General features: G+C 38.0%; 1 protein-coding gene across 1 annotated transcript in view; it reads right to left on the bottom strand.

The window, feature by feature from the left end:
• Positions 1–25590, bottom strand: part of LOC119797455 (extracellular matrix protein FRAS1-like) — a gene marked incomplete at its 3' end in the record, with an annotated part of 322128 nt that overhangs the window by 126766 nt on the left and 169772 nt on the right. The window contains exons 13-17 of the mRNA XM_038306524.1: positions 18632–18778; positions 9240–9383; positions 3138–3278; positions 2868–3008; positions 2618–2785 (exon numbers count right to left, since the gene is read on the bottom strand). Of these exons, the coding sequence (XP_038162452.1) occupies positions 2618–2785; positions 2868–3008; positions 3138–3278; positions 9240–9383; positions 18632–18778 (741 nt within the window). The remainder of the gene's footprint in view (positions 1–2617; positions 2786–2867; positions 3009–3137; positions 3279–9239; positions 9384–18631; positions 18779–25590) is intronic.

Raw genomic sequence — 25590 nt, forward strand, 5'->3', positions numbered from 1 at the left:
TATAGCTGTCTTTCTATTCTCCTGGGAAAACTCTTTCCTTTGCTTCATGTGGTCCATGTTGAGTGTGGTACGCACCATGTGACCAAACAGCACAGTGGCTACCTGTAGCCATATATATAGGCCCACTGATTAATTGCAAGATTGTAGACACCTTTATTGCTAATTAGTGGACACCTTAATTTAACATGTCTCTTTGGTCACATTATTTTCAGTTTTTTTGTCCAGGCTTTTTTATGGAGCTTATTATTTTAAAGTAATGTTGAAAATCAATGTCTGAATTTCATTTGTTCATTTTCATAAATTACTTTACTCAGATTCAAGGTATTTTGGTGACCATTATGGGTTTATCTTTAATTTATTGAGGGGTACAAACAATTTTTCCACATGCGTATAATCCATAAAATCCTTTTTGAGTACAAACTTACTTTATTAGCAGCTTTACTGAAATATGTATATATCTTATATATTTCCTCTAATTGTTATAATTGTACTGTATTTTGTTTTGTACATTACTGTGTATTTTGTTGAAATAACCTCCTTGTGAGTAACTATATCTGACACCAGTCAGTAAAAATGTGCTGGGTTAATAAACTTACTTTACAGGAAACAGAATTTTCCCTATATACAGTTTGACTTAAAGTCACTTCAGGTAAGTTTCTGGCCCAGGGCTGCTCCCAAAAGATTAAAACAAATAAACTTTAGCTCCTCTGTGGATGACTACTGCTACTTATCGAGTGGTAATGGTCTTTCCCAGAATGATAAAAGGATTTCCAATACAACAAATGGTTTTTCAATCCCAAGTAAACCAAAAAAATCTTCTCATGTTGGTCTAAACTCAATAATGGCATTAAGAAGAGAAATTCAATTGTTACCAGAAAAATATCTGCTATCAGGTACTGCAGGAACACACACACTTCTCATATATATTGCAAAACTAGAGCCAGGCCATATATAGCAGCAGATATATATGGAGGAAGTCCTTTTAAATGAAGGTATATATATATATATATATATATATATATATATATATATATATATATATATATATATATACATACATACATTCTTTATGATATTATGTAAGCTATGTATTTTTTTTTCCATTTTCCTCACGTCTGATATTTTTGTGCAACATATATATGAAAGAAGCTGCTTTAAGCCCACATTTTGTGAATTTTTTTAAACCTGTTTTGATAGACAATAGCTGCAGAGGGAATGCTAAAGCTCTGAGAAATGTTCATACAGGCCCATTACTTAAATGCAGAAAGGCAGCAGCTAGAACAAACAGATTGTACAACAATCAAATCCCCAAAACTCAGCAGGGGAAGAGAAATGTATCTGAAATTTCACAGCGCATGTTCAAATATACAAAGGAAGAGAGGAAAATTGATTATGGTTTTGTTTTTGTCTCCCGTTTTTTTTTATCAACCTTGTTTTTCTACAGAAATAATAAAAACAAGCAGTTCTTTCTGTTCTCGCTGTTCCAGTGAGGCGTGTTCTGGATGCCTTATGTTGGAAGGTAGGAGGCAAACCAATCAACCTTTAAAGTGAACTTAAAAATTACCCAATTATAACAACAATTTCATGCTCACAAATATCCCTGTGAGTCGTCTCTTCAAAGTATCTTCCTTTCCTAAAGAATAACCCGCCCACAATGTCTAAACACACAATTTCTCACATTTTTTAATTGTAACTTCAAACCAAGCCCATACAGAGGGTTGCTTTTGAGGCTGCTGTATAGGAAAAGTTTCCAGTTAGCAAAAAGTTCCCTGCTAATTTTTGTACATACATTTTAAAAACAGAAATAAATACGAAAGTAAACTATGATTTTAAGAAAGGTGTTACTGTGGTGGGCAGGAAGCTGGAAAAAACTGGAAATAAATAAATAAAAGGATGGTCAGGGCAAAAAAGAATAGAAATTAAGTCTCAAGGAAGAATAGGTAGCAGGGGACAAAGGGAAGGATTGAAGAAGAGATTGAAAGAAGGAAACGGTAAAATGAAGTAAAAAGGTACGTAAAAGGGGCCAGAGTAAAGAAAGGGAGGGTGAAAACTACAAAAGAAAGGAAGAAGAAAAGGAAGGACATAAGGAAAGGTGAAAATAAGACAAGAATGGGGGGATTAAACAACACCAGGCGAAAGGAAAGAAAAAAGGAATTAATACCATAGGAAAGGGAAGGAGTAGGGAAAGACAGTGAACACAACAACGGGAAGGAGGGAAAAAATCACCAATGGGAGAAAGGAAATATGGTAGCAAACTTCACAAGGAGAGAGGAAATAAATAAAAAGCATACATTAGAAAGTAAGGTAAGTCTGTGTGAATGAACTACAGAAGGAAAGGGGGACTAAGGAAGGTAGGAAAGAATGATGAATGAGAGAAATGGGGAATTCTGCCCAATTCTCCGAAATGAGATAACTTAGATGAATAAAACATGAATTAAAAAAAAGGAAAGATTTTTAAGGTTGTGTTGCTTTTGATCACCTCATGTTTCCAATGGTATTCTGTTAAAGAAAGAGAGCCGATAACCTGGGGAACACTCAGCACATTTGGATGGTAACAATTCCTCATCCTACCTGAAGTTATAGACAACAGGAACAACAGCAGGAAAGTTGTGCTCACCTCTGCAAGTCTGCAAGTGGTCCACAAAGCTGTGTTCAGGACATCCAGCTGTGCAGACGCCATGTTGGAGGTGAACATACTGCGGCAGAAGAACCTCCTCTGGTTTAAGGCAGCCAAGGCAGTCTGAGGCCAGAGGTCCCACACAGGAACGGCAGGAGGGATGGCAGTCTGAAAACATAATGGATCAAATTAAATGGCAATAGAACCTCCTGACCATAGTTTTATTTTTTTTATGAAAATAAATCCTCACTGTGGCAGGTGTTGTCCTGAGGGTACAGACCCTCCCCACAGGACTCCACACACTGGCCCTGGTGGAGCAGAAGTCCAGACGGGCAGGAGATACACTGGGAAACTGAGTGACCCCAGCATGAAGCACATGAGCTGTGACAAGCTGGGGAAGAATAGGGGACAAAGATTTATAGAAAATATGATAGAAAAACATCTTTATTAGCCTTACTACCAAATGTGCATTTGATCCACAGAATTCCACAGATTTAATTGTAGAAAAATATTTTCTCACCTCTGCATCTGCTGTGGTTGTCCATGTAATGCTGAGTTGGACACTGAGTAATACACTTCCCATGATGTAAAGCAGTCCCGACGGGGCAGCTCATGCATTTGGGGTTGTCAGGGAAACAAGAGGCGCAGGATGAATCACAAGCTGTGAACCAAAGAAAGTAAATCCTAATGGCTTCATGTTGGCATCATATAAATAGCCTCATAGTCCATTAAAATTAACACTGTATCAAGGAGAAAGAAAATATTTTAAGCAGTCAGACTCCAAAAAGCACTTTATTCTTAAAGCAGAGCTATGGAAGGTATTATGTTCTGAATTAAACATCATCCAGAACTTCTGATGAAGTTATTATGGATAGAAAAGAACAAAACTAAGTAATCAAACTGTCTAGCAACCGGAAAGAAAGGACCAATATGGATATGCAAGAGCATCTAAAGTCCCTGTCACACCTTGATGATTTATCCAGTGTATGTCTGATGTCCAAGAATCTTCTAAAACGCTGGCATACGTTGAACTTTCCATGTATTTTTTCAATTTTTGGTGTATATATATAGACGTGCTTGCCGTATGTCGACGTCTACCAGCGTGTTTTAGCATGCTCATAACTTACACAAAACGTACCCATAACTTATCCAATGTGTGCCAACATTTTGCCAGATTTTTCATCAGTCAGCCATATGCTGGCTAAATCGTGAAGGTGTGACAGGGGCTTTAGTGTATAATTAAGTCAAGTTATTACAGTAGCTAAATATAATGTCAATCACTAAATCTAAGGCATTCATTAAATACAGAATTATATTTCAAACTATGTTTCAACAGAAAATGAAACCTTAAATGTAAGTTTCTTTTAAAACATTTTGAATTACATTAATAGAAAGGATATTTTTCAAATAGAAAAACATGTTTCTGGGGCTCCTAATGCATGTGAATGTGGATATCCTTGTTAGTACCTTATCCTGTAGTGCAATTATGCCCTTCATTCAAATTTCTGTGAATATGCTTGGATACAGCCCAATTTAAAAAGCTAACTTTTTTAGTGGAGACCTTTTTTGGCTTCTCCTCCTTGGGGAAGGTTCCCTAACTGTCTACTGGACAACTGCTGAGTCAGAAATGTCCCACAGGATTTTATAGGCTAGGGGTCTCCAACTCCATTCCTAACGCTCTACTGCCTTGAAGTCTTAGATGCATCCCTACTCAGCAAACCTGAATGAGCTGCTCTTGCCCATGCTTTTGTCAAACTTGAGATATTGCTGAGAAGATAATTAATTATTTGATGCAGCTGTGTTAGATCTGGTGAAGGGCAGCAGATCACGAGGACTGAAGTTGGAGCCCCTGTAGTAAACTAGATTTTTCTATTACAAATACATGCTTTTTGAACACATCTTATGTTATTAAAAAACAAAAACACAAAGCCATAATCTAAACCAGGAGAGAAATGTTAAAATAGTTTTTATATTTTATTTTATTCTCAGCCTCTCTGCCGATTTGTAAACTTTAATCCTTCATTGCAAAAGGACTATGAATAAGTCTTGCCAGTATAGGACAAAAACAGCAGAATTTAGCAAACAATAGATAAATAAATGCTGATGGAGCCAACAAAATGAAATGAATTAATAAGAATTCAAAGCCAGCTCACAAAAACAACATAAAACACCCACCGCTCATCCATCTGGCTCTGAGAATTGCTGGACTGAAATCAAGTAGTGAAACCCCCTTTAGGTTGCCCAGGAAATTGACATTTCAAACTCATCTCAAAGCAGGAACTGTTTCATATGGTTTTGACCTTTTTCTCCTAAAGCCTCCCCTGGTTCTGACATTTTTTTGAAAAAGGAAACCTCACTGAGTTCAAGACTTCAATGGGAAAGGAGCTCCTTCAACACTCCTCAGGGTGGTTTTGACTACAGAAAGAGCTTAGCAATGAGTTCCCAGTAACCCTCAGGGAAGCTTATTCCTGCACCTTTATTATCATCTCACCCACTTAAAATAGAAGCTATCCATATTCATACTGGAGCTCTTTATCCTGAATCCTCATTAATGCACAAAGGACCCAGTAATTGTTGTTGTTTTTTTCTTAGTTTGTCAACTGTGGCTGACTAATCCTTTAAGCTCAAAAGAGATCCTTGAAAATAAATCCAAACAAACCCTCACCTAAAGTTTCATGCAACCAATGAAGCTTTTTGCCTGAAATGCTGTTTTCACCTTATTGTATTTGGCACGTCCACACTGTTTGACATCTAATTTGTCGAATAAAATATCCATTTTCATTTGCCAGAGGAAAAACGAAACGAACCGTATAACAAAAACTGCATGGTTAATCTTTGTGAAACTAAAAGTAATGACATCCTGTGAGTTTGGAGCTTTCATAAAAATATTTATGAACCAGTAAAAGCTTATCTATTAAAAAAGGATTTATGTGAAGTAATGCAAAACGTTTTTATTAGGTTTAAATATGTGGGAAAAACAGTTAAAGCAACAACATTTAACAGGCTCTGTTTGTAGGCAGCAGGATTGATGTTTAGTCAAATTGTAACAGGGGTTAGATTTTTGGGGTCAGCTTTTATTAATGCTCTTCGTTAATCAAATTCATGTCATTAATTTTTTGTAAAAATGTCTAATGTCTAAGCTACAAAAAAATTTTTTTCAGCTGCAGGAGGTTTGAGATTTTGTTCAGCTCTTCCAAAACAGGTAAATTGCCAGAAGTGGTGCAATATGGGGACATCATGAAAGGGGAACCCATATGGGAAGAGGTGTCTTTGTTCCTGGTTGAAACCCTCCCCCCTAAACATTTAAGAACAAACGATTACTCTATAGTGCCAATGGTAATATTTCATCATATATGTCTATATTATACTTTGAAAGGGTTGAAAAAGCATGACACAAGAACTTTAAAGCACCACAAGGTTGTTGTTCATCATACCTTCAGGGGACCTAATGATTAGAGAAGAGCGCTTGCATTCTGAGAAAGCTGCTAATACCTGCAAACCCAACAGACTGCCACAATGGTTTCCAAAAGCAGGAAATTTATACCCACATTTTTTCCTGGGTGCTCCAAGCTACTCACCCGTCACTAAGGGTTGTGTTAAATCTAGACTTCCAATTTCACTGTACTGTAAATTTATAGCAAAACATACAAGTTGATTATCCTCATTATTATTTCCAATGTAGCTTACTCCAATTAGTGTGTGAATGTGCGAGTGAAAGCGTGAATGAATGAATGCTATTTTAGCAGATGCCATTTAGCATACATCATTCTTCTTTGATAAAAATCCAACACCTGGTAAACTGTGTTAGCTGACAAGATCTTTGCAGCTACAGTATATTCCAGTAGTATTAAATGTGGTATATATTCAAACTCTTCAGTTTCAACATCATTCCACAGATTTTCTAACATCTCCTCTGATAATGGGTTCCCATAAATAAAGATATATGGTTTTGTACCTGACATATGGTAGCTCCTACCCTTCAGAGGAATGTTAAATAAACATAAACATCTTAGGTTTACAGCAATATATTAATTCTGCGGCACCAATCATTTATTTTTTCCATTTAGTTTGGCTGTTCAGTGTCATTATCTGGCCTGTTTGCTCTCCCTTAATTAGTCATTCCTTTCACCTGTCGTTTTTCCCTCCCTGCCTCATTATAATTTATTCCTCTCACCTGTTTCCTCTGATTTATATTCAGTTCAGCCTGAGCATTCAGCGGCAGATCATTGCTTGTCTTTTTGTTAGTCTGTCTGTTCACTTTGATTTGATGGTTCATGTCCTGGATCCTAGCTGCCAGTGGAAAGAGGGTTTAAGTGTTTGTCTCGTCTCCTGATCGTCCACTGTTCCTCCCCCCGCGGAGTCCTCTGGGTTTTTGGCTCATTATGGGGGGAGGTTCAGTTTTTATCAAAGTAAGCCTGGCTCCAGGAAGGAGACCAGTTTAAACTCCTGCTTCAAGTTCCGGTTCCTACGTCCTGTCTCGGCTACCCTCCCCCACTGTGCCTGCCTGTCTGCACCTGATCCTGTCTGCTCCTGTGCGTGACCACCTGGTCATGCTTCTGGTCCCAGTAAGACTCTGAACCCTCCTGGAAGCCTGTTGATGCCTGGAAGTCTGGATCCTACCACCTGTCTCTGTTCCTGCCTGATCTGGATCCTGTCTGTTCCTGTCTGTTCTGGATCCCTCACCAGGATCAGCTTCCAACATGACCTCTGGGACTGCAGCACTGGGGACACTCGTGGTCTGGACTGTTAAACCAGGTAAGTGACGAACCCAGATAATCATATATCAGTTTATCGTGGTCACTTACCTGTGTTTCCTCCCCTAGAGTGTCTGAGATTGAGCGGTGCCCCGCAACCCGCCACACCAGCCACCCCCCCAACCCCCCCACCCCCCCCCCCCCCCCACCCCCCCCCCCGCCTGCAGTGTCCGCGAGCCACAGCTCCGCTTTTGATTTGTTTTTATTTTAATAAACCTTATGAACTTTCCTACTGACTGTCTCTCCTGAATACTGGGTCCATCTGTCCAGGATTCATGACATTCAGTTAGAAGATAAAATAGTCAAACAAGACAGAAAACTTTTCTGTTTAATAAAGCTGATATAAATACTGTCTTAAGTAACCCCAGATTATTAGTGGTTATGCTGTTATAGGTTTAGGCTGCTGGAGGACATAATTAACACATTTCCTAGGGATGGGCAATTACAGTCTTCAAGGGCCAGTTTCCAGACACTTTTACATATGTCCCTACTCCAACACGCCTGAATGAAATAATAAGATGGTCGCTAGGAATCTTGAGAACAGTTTATACTAAGGATGTAATTCAGCCGTTTTATGTAGGTGTGCTTGTGTAGCTGTTTTATGTAGGTGTGCTGGCCCATACTCTATACATGCTGACTCAAAGCTCATCTGCATACAGTAGTTGTGTTTCTCTCCAAGATGAAGCTTCTGCTGGACTAACTACTGGCATTTTACTTTTCTGACACAGAAAGTACTGCTGGATCTGTGATCAGTGTTCCTTTTGCACAAGCGCTGTATCCTCACTATGATTCAGGTTTTGGTTGTTCTGGAATTTTATTACAGTTAAATGAAATTTCCCTTTACACCTTTCCTTTATGCACGCTAAAAATGAGAGATTGCTGTAAATGACACAATACAAGCAACTGTCCACAGTCGCTGCATTCTCATCCAGAAAGAGTGAATTCTGCAAATCAATCCCTCAGTGCAATCTGCTGGGTAGACAATTCTATAGCAAATCTGACTGTACGATTTGAACAAAGTGACAGTGAAGTGTCTTGAAGAGAAATGTTGTTAATTGGTGCTAAATTGAAACCTGAATTGACTCTTTATGCTTTTATTAAAAACAGTATATTTAACTTGTATAAAGATAAAAAGTCACAGTCAATAAAGATAACTAAAAAAAGCTTTAGTTTTTTTAATTGAAGCCAGGAATAGCCAACCTGTTAATCTATCTGCCATTCTATAAATAATGTGTATTTATTGCTTTTCTTTTTAATATAACTTCTGCAGACCTCCTATGCTGTGTAATAAGAAAAACATGTTTTTCGTAAAGTAGAGCACCAACCTTGTAGTTTTTTTGAAAATGTTTTGGTTAAAAACAGCCTTAACAGGTTGTTTTCGCAAACGAGTCAGCAGGAAGCGAATTACAAATACTTACTGCATAATGTTTTAATTTGCACACTGAAGAATGTGGTCCTCAAAAAGAAAAAAGACATAATGGGAATCAATTAAAACTGGCAGCTTGAGATTTGTCTCTGAAATTTTAAGTGATGCATCCTGAATGTGAACTATTTCAGTCTCTATCTGTGTGAGCTGCATTTTAAACTCTTTCAGCATTGTATTTTTCAAGTGTATTTTTGATTTTGCCTGAAAGATGTATGCAGGGCTTTAAAAAGTCTGTGCTATAAGTAAATAGATTTTTTTCTTCACATTTTAGCATTCCATACTGTTTGCTCAAACAATCACATCATGTCCAAACACATAAAATGATTGTAACCCTCGGTTTAAAGTTGTTGGAGGAACAGATGGACAACTTTAAAAGTAGAGAACTTTCTTGATGACATGTTGTAGGTTTAAATATTGCAATGAGAAGGCTTGTCAGTTTTACCGTAACAGACTCCCTCCTGGTTGTAGTATCCTGCACCGCAGTCAGAGACACACACTCCATCTTTGAGCAAAGCAGCTGGATCAGAACATGATAAGCAGTCCTGTTCAGTCGGTCCACGGCATTCAGAACAAGACCCGTGACACCCTGGATGGAGGAAAGAGCTTTGTTTTAGTGGAGCACATTGTTTGGAAAAGGCATATCCACTGCAGAAAGAAAGAGTAACACTGTATGTTGAGTTTGGACTAAATTTCTTTTACACTATAAAGAAGATATAAAGAACATGATAAATTGACCAAAAATGAAATTTGGTATGAAATCATATTTAATAGTAGTAATAATAGTAGTATAATAGTTAGTCTGCCGTTAACTGATTAAAATTTTTTATTTTACTATTCTTTTTGAATTAATAATACAGCCACTCACAGTGGGCACATTACCTGACATGGACATGACCTGTCCACCTGCTGACAAGACATCAACATACTAGAAGTCTTTCAATTGCAATAATGATGGAGGGAGCAGCCATACTGACCTGAATCCAGATTCATGATGAAGCAAATTAAAGATAATAATTTTGCCTCTATTTTGAGAAAATATTTATCAGAAGCAGATCTGCCTTTGTGACTTGTTTTAGAATAATTACCAGAGGTTTGCAAATATTTAACACTCTTATGTGTTCATGAAATGATTATTTTTGCTTATCCTTCTCAAACAAGCTTTGCTGTTTAAATCCAAATTTTATTGCTAAACTGATTTACTTAACTCAAAGAACCATTTTATTTCCTATAAAATTATAAGAGTTTTAGTTTTAGTCACACATACTTTTGTTCTGCATGTGTTTGCTTTTTTCTGGAGCTGTAGGAAAGGTTAGAAAAACAGCATGGCAGCAAATATTATCTAATCAAGAAAACAATTAACAGATGTAATTTTGGCTATGGGCACCAACAGCTATTGGAATTTAAAATAGTTCTCAATGGAAGCCAAAGGGAACAATTTAAGCCAGAGACACAAAGGAGGCTCACTGCTGTCGCACACTGAATCATTTTCTATGAATCACTGCACTTTATGTGTAATAATCTTTCATTTGAAATCATAATGACCTCTAGAACAGGTTCAGCGACTAGCATCAGTTACCATGGCTACAGACTCAGGTAAGCTTTATAGTACTAATAATCACGCAGAGGAATCTTCATTAACTTATGACCTCTAAGACCATTTGTAGATACTTAAATGATGCATGATCTTCAAGGAGTGGCAGTCCTTTTGATTTCACAGACTTTTATAAAAATCAAAGTCAGGGTAAAAGGTGTCATACTCTCAAAGACCAGCACTGTTCATGATGCAGAAAAATAAAAATGTTCTTAATGGCCGGTTTTAGAAAAGTATTGCTAGGATGTAAACAAAGTATAATTCATCCTTTGTGTGTTTGATATAGCTGCAAACCCCAAAACCTTTCATTAAGGGAAAACAATTTTTTTTTTAACCTGGGTAAAATCTGACTTAAAGGAGGACACCAACATGTTTCACTGAATCAAAAGCTTCTATAGGACTAACAACTTTGCAACTCTTTATATTCAATGGATCAAACAATATGATATTAGAAAATTATTAAAGGTTTTAGAAAGTACAAAATCTTCTTCTTTTCATTTTGTCTCTTTAAAGAAATATAACAGGAATCATTTTAAATAAGCAAAAGAATGTGACATTAAAGGTTAAAATATTAAGGAATGAATGGAGTATAGGGGGAAATCTAGAGAGCCGCAGTTAGTGAGAGAAACTCAATGAGACAAGGGGAAATTCACCCTAGAAGAGTCTAATTAATTTAATCAGTGTCATAAGCACGGCTGATAAAAATCTTAATCAATCTGAGATTTCAGAACAGAGACCAATATGTATCTAAGAAGTTATTAGAACAGAGTGTGAAATAAATCATGCAATCCCTGCTGCTCTCTGCCAACTGTCCTCAGGTTATAAAACTCATTTTGTTGAGATTCTGGAAATTTACCACCCACAGCTAAATGTCTCCTGCGACCACCTTAAAAACAATTGAATTTAGATAAAGATTCATCAGCTTTCTTTTTCCATTAACATTATTGTTGCTTAAGTGCTTTTTGTTAGAAATTTCAGGAGCCTTTCCAAAAAAGGAAGAGTCAGAAGTGAGCATTAAAAATGAAAATGCAAACGTTCACTAAAAGCAAACATACCTCTGCAAACTGTCATTGCTGCACACACAACTTAATAATTGACAACCTTTGGATCCAAGCGGGATCATCTCTAGGTCAAAAGTTTAAGGAACAGAGAACCTGCCTGTGCATATCTCTCCTACTGGGAGGCCTGACCTTACAAAGGGCCAGATTTAGCCAGAATAATGTCAATAATTGAGAAATATATGCAGCAGTTCATTATAGGGATGGAGAATTATCCTTCCTTCCATTTTCACAACTGTTATAAAGTCCTCCTGCCAAACAGCATTACATTGGGTCTCAAAATGTTGCATAATGTACAGAGAGACTTCAACATGTGCAGGGAAGATAAAAGAAATCACTAAAACAATGTCTAAAGGATGTTGTAGCCCATGCTGGCTTGATGGTGCATATTGATGAATAGGAGCTTCGTCACCAGCTCTGGAGGCATAATTGATCAGATCCTTTTGTTTGAGGCTTACTTCGAACAGAAACTCCCCAAACAGGGTTACTCTGTCATTTGACAAAATCAGCACTCCTTATTTATCACCTGCACTCAAATCTAGCTCCACATTACTCTGTCACTCTGTGCACCTAATTGTATCACTACCATTGTCTTTAGAAACAAACTCCTAATTTTGATTAAGCAACATACCAATACTCAGGGAAATGACATGGCTGCGTCCGAACGTCCGCCCAAATCGCTATATAGGGCACTATATAGTCGTTACATCAAATTTTATGAGTGTCTGAATGCCTACTGGATGAAAAAGTAGGGGACTCGAAATTTCCAACAATGCATCTTGAAAACTAGTGATCATCCATGGTCAGACATATCCCAGATTGCTTTGCGAGTGCTCTCCTTGCAAACGATCATGGAATTTGTTGTGGCGCAAACAAATAATAAAGATGGCGCAGGCACAGTGCGGGGAGACGGAGTTATGTGACCAATGAGGAGCAAAAACAAATGTAATCTAAATCCCTTTGTCCCACAATGGGAAAATTCACTATCTGCATTTTAACCCATCCCCTTAGGGAGCAGTGGGCTGCCATTGTCTGGCATCCGGGGAGCAATTGAGGGTTAAGTGTCTTGCTTAGGAACCCAGAATGGAGGCTGTAGGTATCCTTGCAACCTTCTCATAGCGCAAGCACACTGCTCTAACCACTAGGCCAACACTCCCAGCATGAGGAGCAAAAAGTAGAGATCATCTGTCTAAACGGTCAGTTAACTAAGTTCACTATAATGTTCACTACATAGTTCCCACTCTATATAGTGATTGAGAGATTCAGGGTTTAGGGTGGATGTTCGGACACAGTCCATGACTTCAGACTCCATCAGATGCCACAACAACTGCATCATCAGGAAAAAAAGACATCACAAGTAGCGGATCTGTGGCTCAATTGTGTCCAAAGAATATCTTTCATGATTTGGTGCTGATGGCTGGCTTGATTGCTCATTTCCTTCACCTGTGTAGCTCTTCCCTGTTAATCATCAGATCCACCTGTTCCGGTTTACTATTTAAGGCCCCTGTGTCCCAGCCGTCAGCTCCAGATTATTCTTGAGCCTTTGGTGTAGAGAGTTTTTGTAGCGTACTTTAGTGTTGTGATTGTATGATCCTGATCTGTTGCTACCTTTGGACCTTTAAGCCTGCCTGCCCCGGTCTTATTAGTTTGCCTGCCTGTCTTCAGTCTCCTGTCTGACCTTTTTGTGGATTATCCTGTGTGTCTTTGTCTGCGTGGAACTGATTTCTGTCTGGGCCTCTCTGGCAGTGTCCGCTGCTTCTTTTCCGTCTACCGGCTGGCATCATGCGCTGTCTTTGGGCACCGGACTGAACCGTCAAACCAGGTTAGTGACTCGTGCGTTCATAATCGTTCTCCATTAGATTGTTGCACTCACTAACCTGTGTTTCCCTCCAATAGACGTTCCTGTTTCTGACACCTAGCCGCTGCAGCAGCTGTTATCACGTTTCTGTTTATTTAAATAAATGCTTTGAATCATCCCGCTGTCTGTCTGGCCTGAATACTTGGTCCCTCTGTTCTGAATCATTACAATATTGGCTTTACAAGAACCACACAGCCTTTACAAGCAGCACAGCTTTTTAGAGGAACTCTTTGTAAGCCTTCACTGGATCCACAAAACACAAAAGTGATGAAAAACACAAACTACAAGGACCTTATCAGCAATTCTACTTTTCTGGGGCCAGGACAGAAGCAACGCCCCTCCTGAGTACGAGGTTCAATAATCAGTGCAGCTGTGGATCAATTGACACGGCAAAGTTTTCCAGACATTAGAAGGAAAACCTTGATGAGGATTAAAATCCAATATATCTAATTTATAACCTATTGATGTCAACTTCTGAGTCCTTGCTAGTTAATTTTCATGTGGCAATGTCATGCATGCTAATAACTGGTTGCCTGGGGGATGAAGAATAAATCAAAGGTTTTAAATTTAGTTGAGAAAAATGAATATCAACCAAATAATTTAGAGTTTGATACTGGGCATGGATTTTTAATATGAGGGAAACTTCTTTCTAAAGGAGTTGCAGGCAATAGAAAAAAAAAAAAAACACCTCTGCAGTGACCTATAGATTAACAGGTGAAATGGATTCAGCTCCTGCGTTTTCCCCATTATCTGAGGACATCTCTCTGTTTTTGAACTTTTGCACCTCTATAACTTCCTCCTTCAATTACCATCTTTCTTTTTCCTCTAGTCCTTTTTTTTAACAATTTCTTTACTTCTGTTGGTTTCTTTTCCTCAAATGATTTACTTCATGTTTGATATTTATAAAATTTACAGTAGGATCCATGATACGCTCTTTAGTTTTTTAAAATACCATAAAAATCCTTTTAATGTCCCACTCACCCAAAGATATTATGGAAACTATTCCTTCAAAAACGGTTACAGCCAACAAGAGGATTACATGTCCTTTACCTTGCTCCTCTCAGGAAAGCAATTTATTCTTCCAGGCAGCCCTAAGCGTAAAGTTATCAGCAAATATAATCCTGGAAGTTTCCAAAAAAAAAAAAAAAATCCCCACTCTGCATGAAAAGGGGCAGGTTTGGATGGATACACGGTCACACGGTGCAGTGGATAATAACCGTTCTGCGTCCCTGTGGAGCCGAACGGGGACACAATTATCACGCTGCCGGAGCGGTTCACATCTCCCAAACCTCCAGTGATAAAACCAGATGAGATGAGATATTCAGCAATTAAATTAAGCGTGGGGAAAGCAGATATGGACAGATAAAAACATTCATCAGAGCTGTATCTGAAAATCTGTCGTTGGGAGGAAATCAGAAGTGAAATTAGGTTTGCCTGAGTGTGTTCTATTATTCATTCATCTTAAATTAGAATTTGATTCAAAGCAACAAAACAGAAAGCTGCCACATTACATTTCTTTATACTGCTTATTAAAGCCTGGAATGAGTTCCCTTGCAAGAACTGTAGCAAACTAAGAAAGGAGGTTCATTTTAGGTAAAGTTTAGACTGCAAGTTTGTTTAAACCTGTTATAAACCAAGGAAAGAACGTTTTGCTCCAGAAATAGTCCACAGCACCAAATGAACCCTTCAAAGTTGTTAGACAAAAGCTAAGAGGGGAAAGACAGCTTTAAACGAAAAAGGGGGGTGGGGGTTGATTTGACACAACGCCCCCATAATTCTTCACAAGTCTGCTGAACGGAACATATGCAGATAAATGAAAGCTTTTCGAAGCTCGAGGTGTTTAAAAAGTGAAGACCTCACAGCAGCAGCAAGAGCAGCAGACTGCTGTTCTGGGTGGTCCACATCTCCTGCCAGCGAAAGTTACCATCTGGCAAAACACCTCACGAGTTCATTACCAACGTCAGCTCCCATCTCCTCAACCTCCATCTCCAATCCTTTCTTCCATTTTCTGCAGCAAGAAATCCACTCAGGCAGAAATCAGGCCTAATGCGTTTCACTGAGGCATCTGCTGATTAGCAGTCACACTGACTGTTTCCACCACAGCTCTTTTTCTGTTTTTGTGGGAGGAAAAACAAAACAAAACAATGGATTTTATTCTTATTAAAGCCTATTGGAGATTAAAGAGAAATGGATGGTTGGTTTTATGAATCCCACAAAGGGTTTAAATCACAAAAACTGGCCCGGAGGTGCAAATTATTATCTTTTTTACAACATTAAACCTGGATTAATGCAGGCAGGGTGCATAAGTGGACGGGTTGCAAAACAACTTGCTTTCACTTGATTATGTAGTGCTATATTTGAGAGTAACACATTCTCTGTTAGTCTGGACTAGATATGATTAATGCTCTATGGGTGAATCCTTCAATGGATTGCACAAAAGCAGGACAGAGGTAGTATCGCTCGGATTGTCCTCTGAGATTTTGTACAATGCTGCCATCAATCTAGTTATGGAGCATTAGCCAAAGGTTCAGCATTAGCTGCTGTGGTCTAACCAGAGTAAAGCTGGTTACTGAGCGTGTGCACAGGGAGGTCTGCAGTCATTAAGCAGAGAAAATCAGCAGCAAAGCTGCTTAAACCCCAATAGAATAGAAAATAAATACCCGTTATTGTCCCACATTGGGGAAGTTCAGGTGTACCAGCAGCAAATTGAAAGGCAAATGGAGGCATACAGATAAAGGCGAAGACAAAAACTAGAAAAGCAAAAAATTGAGAATAAGAGGCTGTACAGCATGTGTACTCTGTGCTCATCAATACACCTTCTCTCCGTGTCCTTTTATCCCTACCAATCATCTAGAGAGACAGCAGTAGGTCTCCAAAATCAACTAAGCCGTGCATCAATAAGCACAGAATGTTACATCTATGGAAATCTATAAAAACATGCTACTGGTGTGTGAACAGTAATTAGCTTGTTTGTTTAATTCTCAAACCATTAAAATGGCAGATAAATTAAAGGCAATTAAAACAGCACCACTGAGCAAAATATGCAACGGTTACTGAACATTCAGTAAATATGTGATGTTTAGCTTAGGAAATCTATTTCAAATATTTCTACGGACCAAGGATTCAAAGCAGATGTAGGAAACATGTCAAATATTATAGACAGAAATAAAAAAAACAAAAGGATAAATAGCATTAAGGGTAAAAAAAAAAAGAAGTACAATGAGAAAGATATAATTTTCAGTGATTTTAAGATGTTTATTAAAGCCTGTCAAGCCAGATAATAATACAGACATAATAAAGCTCAATATCATATCAAATTAATCATATAAGGAATTAGAAATGTAGAATAGGTCCTACAATAAGACTGCCACTCAGAGTTACGGTCATAGATGTAACAAAAATCTTGCTTGCAGATGATAAGATAATCTTAGTACATTTAATTTAGTTGTTCCAAACTCCCTTTATACTTTCTCTGAAAAATGCAGTTTATTAATGCTATTTTCTGTTTTCAAACTAAGCACATTGATCCTGTACTGGTTGGAAGGAGAATAAAAGCAACTTTATCTTGTTTATCTTGAAATAGTTTGATTTTCACTGTGCATTTTTCCTTTGGTAGCAAATTTTAAAAATGTGATTTTGTTCCAAACTGGGCTCCTTCTGCCAAGAAGGTAACAATTATCTTAGCACTCTGAAAGTGGAAATGGATTCTGTCACTTGCACAGAATTACAGGCAGCGTAACAACAAGTTCAGCTAGAACATCTGGTTGAGGAAAGCAGCTGAGGCAGAGAGAAAACAAAGAGCTGAGAGGGGGAGACTAATTAATGCAAGGAGTATAAAGATTCCTAGAGAGAAACAATTGGAAAAATTGAAGAAAAAATCATCACAATAATGAACTATGGACTTAAGGCAGAAAGGAATGAACTAAAATAACACTAGAGAACATTAAAACAAGGAATTAAAAAAAGACAAAAACCAAATGTATTTCTGCCATTCGTTAATAATAACTGTCCCGTCCTCCCTGTGAATAAATGAAAGCTCTTTTTCTTTTATTGATTAACTCTTCACCTCATCTTTAATCTCTGCATATCCAGAACATATGGACAGTAAACAAAATAATCTTTTTTTTTTTCAAATATACGATTAGGAAAGTTAAAAAAAAAACAAAAAACACTGCTTTTAAAGTTCTAAATTTAGGTTTTTATAAAAGAGGTTTTTGAGCATGCAAGAACTTTAGAAGACAGAATTGATCCAATTGATGTTAGATTTAATTTGTGGATCGGATCAATGTAAGGTGATTTAAGACATATCTAGGTCAAATTTAAATGCATAAATTGTGCATTAAAAATGAACAGAACTAACCTTTTACCTAATTGCTACTGTTTTATTACTGAGCTGTAATTAACTGCTCAGTACTGTACCTCACACCTTTAGTGTGTAATTTGTCATAATTATCTAAAAGTGAAGAGGTTTACAAGGAGACCTTGCAGAGAAATTAAACTGTTATATTGTCAGGTTTATCAAAAAAAGTATTTAGATCAAAAAGTCGAAAGAGTTGACATTAAATAACCCAAAAAAGAACTAGTATTTGTCTGTATGTGTGTGTTGGAGTGTGTGGGTGGTGATGTGAGACAAAAACAAAAACAAACAGAAAACACTTTACTCCAAATTATTCAGTTCTTTTCGAGCAGAAATTACGATTTTAAATAACTTTCTGAGGCAGAGCATAGGGGCCAAAGTGCAGCAGCAAATCACCAAGCAAAGGCTTTAAAAGTACAAATTCTTACATCTCCACAATACCAACGCAATAAGACTTAAGCTCAAAGGGGAGAGGTCTGACCCCCATCGCTTTGTGAAATATTCAGAGCTCTTCTAAAACACCCTTCACTGATAAGAAGTCTGACAGAGTTCATTCAAGGAAACAAAAATGCATAAACACAAACTCCCCGGTGTGCTGTTTTGGAAAAACACCAACAGTTTGTAATGAAAGTTTTAAGAAATTAATATTTTAATGAAATATCAGAAGAATGTTTGAGAAAACTCTGAATGAAACATTTTCTTCACTGCTCTCTGTATCAGTGCTAAAGCATTAGAGCTACTAGATGCTACTGAAAGGTTAATGTGTTGTCTTATTGGGGAGGTTTGCAGGGATAATAACCAGTGACCGTATTCTGAGATGCTGATCTGATTTAGCAGCTCACCTGAAAAAAATTCAATAATTTATTGTGTGAACCGAGTCAGTCCACAGCAAATGTGATTACGTCATATTAAAACTACATTTTTCTTTGCTTTTATTGGGAATTTCTGTGACAGATCTGAAGGAACTTACTGCGACAGCGTCCGTGGTCGTGTTGGTAGGAACCAGGGGGACATGAACCCAGGCACTGGTCTCTGTCAGGGCCCAGAAAAGGCAGTCGGGAGCCACAGGACTGGCAGTCCCATCTGCTAGAACAGGTGGCACAAGATTCTGGGCAGGCTGAGAAGAAAAGGAAGAGATGTGGTCTAATAAGTTCCCTGAGATATACATTTTCAGAGGAGAACTGAGTTCTGAGGACTGAAACAGAAAAAATGGTATGAATTTTGGACAAGTAAATCCCATGAGGGATGTTTATTTAAAGTTTGCTGGAGGGTTGTCAGATTGTTAAAGGGAGCATGGAGAGAAAAACTAAAGTTTAAATCCAAGTTTCCTCTAATATCCAGAGAAAGGAAGCAAACTAAAATGAGAATTTAGTAGTTGCTGTACGGAACTAAAACAAGCCTGCAACTAAAAGGGCAGCAGATTTCTTTGCTCAGGGATTAAAGTATTATATTGCACATTTCCCTTCAGTAACTTTAGTGCAGGTCTGCAGGTTGTGTCTTCAAAGGTAACTCCACAGGTGCACCTCCTGCTTAATCCAACAAAACTGTGAACTCTGCAGTGTTGCATTAACATTAATACACCTACTGACGAAAAAAGATTAAAAACCAAAAGCAAAAGCCAGATTCTGATATAAACTGATTCACAGGCCAACCAGTGATGGGGATGTCAATAAAAAAAAAAAAAAAACTGAAATGTTTGAAACAGGTACCACAAAGCGAAGGTGGAGGAATCATGCGAGAAATAATGTGTGGCAGACGCCCCAAACAGGAAGGAAACAATCAGAAGGCTACAGATGGCATTTTGAAAAAGATCACAACATTGGATTTGATGAGGTGATCTGCTGTTACGGCCCACCGATAAGATGTTGAGGTCACCCACTGGTTTGGCACATCAGAAAAAATTCACGACTGAAGTTGAGCCAATTTTTCCATACCTCTATGGATTCTGCGCTTGCCAAATGGATACAGAGATAAGACTCTTTACTACACCCTGGAACATCTTTTAACATCTGCCATTGGCACAGGTTTGAGCCGAATACACAGGCTGCTATTAAATGCAGAGCAGGGAAGGATGCATTTGGAGCTTTATTAGAACAAGCAAATATCATGTTTTTAGGAGCATCTTGGTTATGGGTCACCCACTGATGACCATCATACATATAAAATGCAGCAATAAGAGTAATGGGCTTATATTCTCATGGGGTAATCAAGTTTCCTTGTGAGGGAACATGTGTGGGATCCCTTCCAATATCAACTTAGACCCAGGTTTGTTTTGATCATTTGAAATTGAGGCTCAGTTAGAACAGCTTAGGCAAAACTTACTGAAGGACAGGATGTAGTGAACGTTCATTATATATTCATCATGGCGCTTGTCTATTGCGACCTACGAGGCACATGGTGAACCATTTTTCTTTAGTCAGAAACTCTCACTGAGCTTTGATATTCAGGACAACGTCATCAGTATCAAACTTAAGCACGCAAAGTTGTAAGACCCCGTCAAACAAGATATTTTATAGAACAATGCAAATGTGACTTTACTACACTTGGAATATATAAGGGAACTATTACTACACTCTAAATATTCCTTTATGATGTTAATAACGCAACATAGAGAGCAGACGGTAGCCGCGCAGATGCTGTGAGAGGGGTGGAGCTTGGAGGTGGGGCATGAGTGAAGCAGAGAGGGTGGGGGAGTGGCGTGAAACCTGTTTTTCTTCAAATTTTCAGTAGAAGTCTGCTCTCTTCTCAATGTTACAGACTGCAGCTTTAAATCTAACATCCACCCACACAGACAGACAGCAGGGTGGAGTGGGGGGACGAGATTAAGTGGAGACAGTGGAAAGCTAGGAGGAGGAAGGATACATACAGATTAGGGAAAAAAGCTGAAAATAAACGCCCTCAGGAAGCAAGATGACAAATCTAAAGGAAAGTTAAATATATCTGATTAGAAATATGAAGCTCTGCCTCATCACTTTATGTTCACCCATATCTGCTCAGAAGCATCAATATTTACAAGTATTGATCTCACCGGCAATAAAAACAGAAAGGAAGTGAAAAGGTCACACAACTGCTATAACTTTTATATACAACACATCTAACAAGGGTCTCTTTGTCTTTAACGAGAACAGTTTGACTAGCACCCACACTGTTTTAAACTGAATCAGTGCAACTTTCTTTTCTATAATTTAAAACCCTTTATTAAATTGGGGTTACCACAAGGCTCCTCATTCGGCCCCATTCCTTTTTTTGCTATACTTCACTTTTAAAAACTCTGCTGATGGTGTTTGAATCTCCCTGCCTATACCAGGTAGAAAATTGCTTATGTTTAGGATTTGGTAAATGTTCCTTGAAGATTCCTACATTTCTTCCTTAAAGAGGTAATATAATAATTATATAGGGTCTTTGAATAGGGGGTGTAACATTGGTTGGGCTGAAAATGGCATATTTGCTTTTCTATGAGCCCTAATGCAAGCCTGGTTAAAAGCCCCAGAATTAAAAGACAGGTTTTCTTCCTTTTATAGTATGGTCATGTATATTTAGATGTGCTGTGCGCTGATTGGTTGGTTTACAACAAGCGAAGCTGCTGAGCAAAGACTCATAATAGCAACAAACACTCACTCACTGAAACATGAAATTGTCCGGGGGAATTTCAAAATCATCTGGGATTTTGGTTGACTACAGTGCAGCAGAACCGAGCAGTCAGTTCCGGGTCTGGTCCGGGAACCGTGGTGACGGCCCGGACAAAGACGGCCCCGAGCTTCATACAGTCACCAGGTTGGGTTTGGACCAGCCCTGGAGCTGATGGCTTGGTTTGAATTCCTGGTCTGGTCCCCCCATTAGCCCAAAACAGAGATGATGTGAGACTTTTCAGGCTGGTTAAAGACCAGACGTGCCACCATGTTCTGGATCATTTGTAACGGTTTTACTGTACAGCTGGGAGACCAGTCAGGAGTGTGTTACAATAGTCAAGATGGGAGATAACCATCAACTGCACTAGGAGCTGGGTAGGATGCTGGGTAGAACCTTAATCCTGTTTGTCTTTGTGAAAAAGGAGACCAAATCTGAGTGTTGTATTCCCAACACTAACATTTGGCCATGAGATATGTAACACAGCCAGAATAAAAATCCTGGTAGATTAACCTGAAATGAGCAGGTTCTGAAGGAATAGTTGTATCTCTACATTGGATGGAATGGCTTGAGGTCATTTAGGTGTCAGATTAAAAAGGGTTTAAAGTGATCAAAGGAATCTTCTAAAATGGGATCAAATCCCACTTGAGAAAAAAAAAGACAGCTACAGTATTTGGTCCGGTAATTAACACCCTTTTTCACTGGCTACAAATCAGAAGAGTGTGGCTGAGGAGGATGAGGAGTTTCCCATCATGCATTCAGTGCATCTGTTCATATACATGAATGGATGAACGCTGGATGAACAAATGCATAACAGCATTCAAAATATATGTTGGTGTCAAACTGTCATTATGCTGCACTCTGCAATTTGTTAGAATTTCAGAGGTGAGCGCTAACACGGGTGAGAAACAGAATGATGGTCTCAGATCTCTATTGGCTTCAGACTATATCGTCTCTGGGCTCACGGTTTAGTCCAAACCATCCATTTCATAGAGCAGCATCTGAAATCAATTCAACTTTCTGTTGAGAGAGACATTTTTTATATCACAACCTGGCACTTTCGAAGTTCATAAATATTACTATACTACCTCCCACAGCTGTATGTTATACATACTTTAAGAGCCTTATGATTCCTTTGATATTTTCAGAGAAAATAACATGAAGTCTTGTTATGTTTACCAACAGCTGTAGTTGGGAATATGTGTATTTGAATACATAATGTTGCATTTTACATCTCATCTGAATAAAAAAAAAAAAAACTGCTTGGCAAACATCTTGTTCATCCAGAGGACAGTAATCAGAGATTATATTACCTGTTGGCAAATAACAAATATAAACAGAAGCACAGCGAAACGCAAACTGAATCTTGGTTTAAAAGTCATTTTAGTTACATATGTAGTTACACAAACACTGATGGGAAAACATGATTATTGTTTTAACAGCCTTTATTGTTATTCATATATATCTGCTGCTATTTTGAACAGACATTATTGAATATATTGACATTTGGCCCACCTTGGACACTCCTCGGAAATCATTTAAATGGACTCTTAGACGTCCTTTTTCCTCTTTTCAAACTTCATTTAATCTACCCAATGTTTATTTTGTAGTAATAACATTCAATCAGTTTGACCCTCGATTTTGAATGATCTATTAATTACCAACAACTTCCAGTTCTAATTAATCATATATTCATAATCTACTCGTAAAATATCACAACACAAATGAAGGCTTCATTATTCAAATGCTGTCGTGATTCTGCATTTTTTCGGTTCTTTTTCAGTTTTCTTTTTAAGTTTTCAGTTATACTTTGATTTATGTCATTCTGTGTTTTCTAGGTAATTGGTTTTTGTGTCATTCTAGTTTTTCAGGTTATTAGATTTCTTACGTATTTCTTGTTTTCTCTTTGTTGCCCCTTGTGCCAATCTTCTTCCCCCTAGCTCCCTTCTAGATCCTCCTGTCCACACCTGCTCCCAATCAGTTGATTACTACATTCTTTTTTCTGTTTGCCTTTTATATTCCTCAGTTACGTTTTGCTGGATTCTTTTCTTTCCTTTATTCCCTCCTTAACTCATGCATTCCCCTTCGTTCTGGTTCCTGTGTTATTGAATCAGTTATTTTTGGTTTTATTATTATATTATTTCTTTTGCCACTACTCCTTATTAAATGTACAGGAAACTACCTCAGCTTCCGTCTCGGCATTTGGCTCCTCTAAAAACCTCCACCCAACCTGACACATGCCTCATTCTGTCATTGAAATTATTATTTTTTTATTATCGTATTTTTATTCATATACCTACAGGTGTCATTTTTATCTTTTCAGCTCAGAAAGCTGTTACAAATTTTTGAGTTGGTGTATCTATCTTTGGGTAATTCACTCATTTCCCAGAGTTGAGATGAGTAAATGTAGGCTGTTAGTAGATGATGTTTATCCTTCATTTAATATATGATGGGGGAATGTTGAGGGTTTTTGCAGCAGCCACTTCTGTAGATAGAAAATGTATTTTAGCAGCAATTGTTGCATTTAAATATTTACCTATATCTTTATTATGCAAGGGGTGGCAGTATGTGATTAGTACATTTCTCAAGTGATTCCACTATAACTAGATGCCTGCAGCTTCAAGATAACAGTCCTGGTCTGAAATTTTGGTTGCATTCCAAGTACTTTTCAAATTTCTTATTTTTTGAGTTATTTCTTTAAGATACTTAGTTTTATAAAATACACTGCAAAAGTTTTATTCATGTAAATGTTTCATCGGCACAGATCTTTCTGTGTAAGCACTGTTTAAGACATCTTGGGAGGTTGAGCAGGTAGAAAGTGTCCAAAAGTAACTGGCCGGTGGATACTGAATGGGAATATTTTAATGTAAATGAGACACCTGAACACAGAAGGAAACAAAGGATGAGAGCACCAGATAAATGTACAAGGAAGGGAAAGAAAAATAGGACTTTAGTGCAAGAGATCAGAGAGGAAAATACATTGTGAATGTATTTCAAAGAACAAGTGGATTATGACAGGCTGTCTCCAAAGAAAAACTCTTCTTCATCTTCACTTAATGCAGCAAACTGCTGCAGCAGAGAGAACAGCTTTTTGTATCATCAGGAACTTGCAGGGTGTCTAAAAAAAGTCAAGGTTGCTCCAGGGCTTCTTAAAAAATGCGTTACAAAATTGTGTTGCCAGCAGTGTGGAGCCTGCTTAAAGGTAGCAGTGGGCGGATATAAGTGCTACTGCACTCAAGATGAGGAGAAGACTCAGACAACAGCAGCAACATGTCACCTCTGTCTACAAAAGTGGTACTGTAACAGGGATAGACCGGCTTTAGGCAGGGAGTCTAATGATGGTAAGCAGAAGACTTTCTGTTTGGGACATCCTAAGAGGTAACCTGATCCGGTCCGTCTTCAGTGTTGCATCCCATCAAAAGACATTAGTTTCCTCTTAGTTTGGCAGATGCAATGAATAGAGAACATGAAAAAGGCTGACCAGGAGTAAGTGTTTTCATCAGTCCAGGAACAGTTCAGTGATGATTTTGGTATTTCCAGGTAAAAGTTAAAATTAAGGTACTAGAACACTAAAATTTCAGAGAAGATTGGGCTGGTTCCCAAAAGGCAGGTGATAAAACAGAACCAAACAAACTCTGATCAACCCCAAGTTATAAGACGACAAGCATAGGTCACCATAAGTGAGGATTTTCTCTTCCATTGAAACATGAAAATAAAAAATAAAAAATGCTGAGGTCACAAAACACAACACCATAAAACATTTTTCTAAAACTTTAACCATGTATTCAGGATTTGCATCCCTTCACAGGTTTCCTGGGTAAAAACCAGTGAAGAGAGACCCAGGACATGGTGAACATACTGCAGTTCTTTCTTTTTGGTTTTTAAAGCACTAGTGGCTCACTTTTTTTTTTCTAAAGAGTAGCCTGACAGGAAAGGGGGAGAGACATGCAGCAAAGGAGCACAGGTCGGATTCAAACCCGGGTGGGCCGTGTCGCGAACTAACTAGGGGTGTAAATCACATCCATCATGGCGATTCGATTCAGTATCGATTTCCTGACCCAACGATTCGATTATTTTCGATACTCAAGAATACACCACGATTCGATTCGATTAATCGATTAATCGATTAATCGTTTTTTTTTTTTTTTAACACCTTACAGGCTAAACAAAGTTTCAAGTTTGAAATAAATCAATGAAAGCTGTAATATCATTATGCATTTTCTTTAGAAACAACAGCAAATAACAGAAGTAGAAAAGTTGCATCAAAAAATACTGCAAAAATACTGCACAATATCAGTGTAA

The sequence above is a fragment of the Cyprinodon tularosa genome, unplaced genomic scaffold (genome assembly GCF_016077235.1).
Source record: "Cyprinodon tularosa strain WSP-4 unplaced genomic scaffold, ASM1607723v1 ctg583, whole genome shotgun sequence".
In the NCBI taxonomy this organism is placed as follows: Eukaryota; Metazoa; Chordata; class Actinopteri; order Cyprinodontiformes; family Cyprinodontidae; genus Cyprinodon; species Cyprinodon tularosa.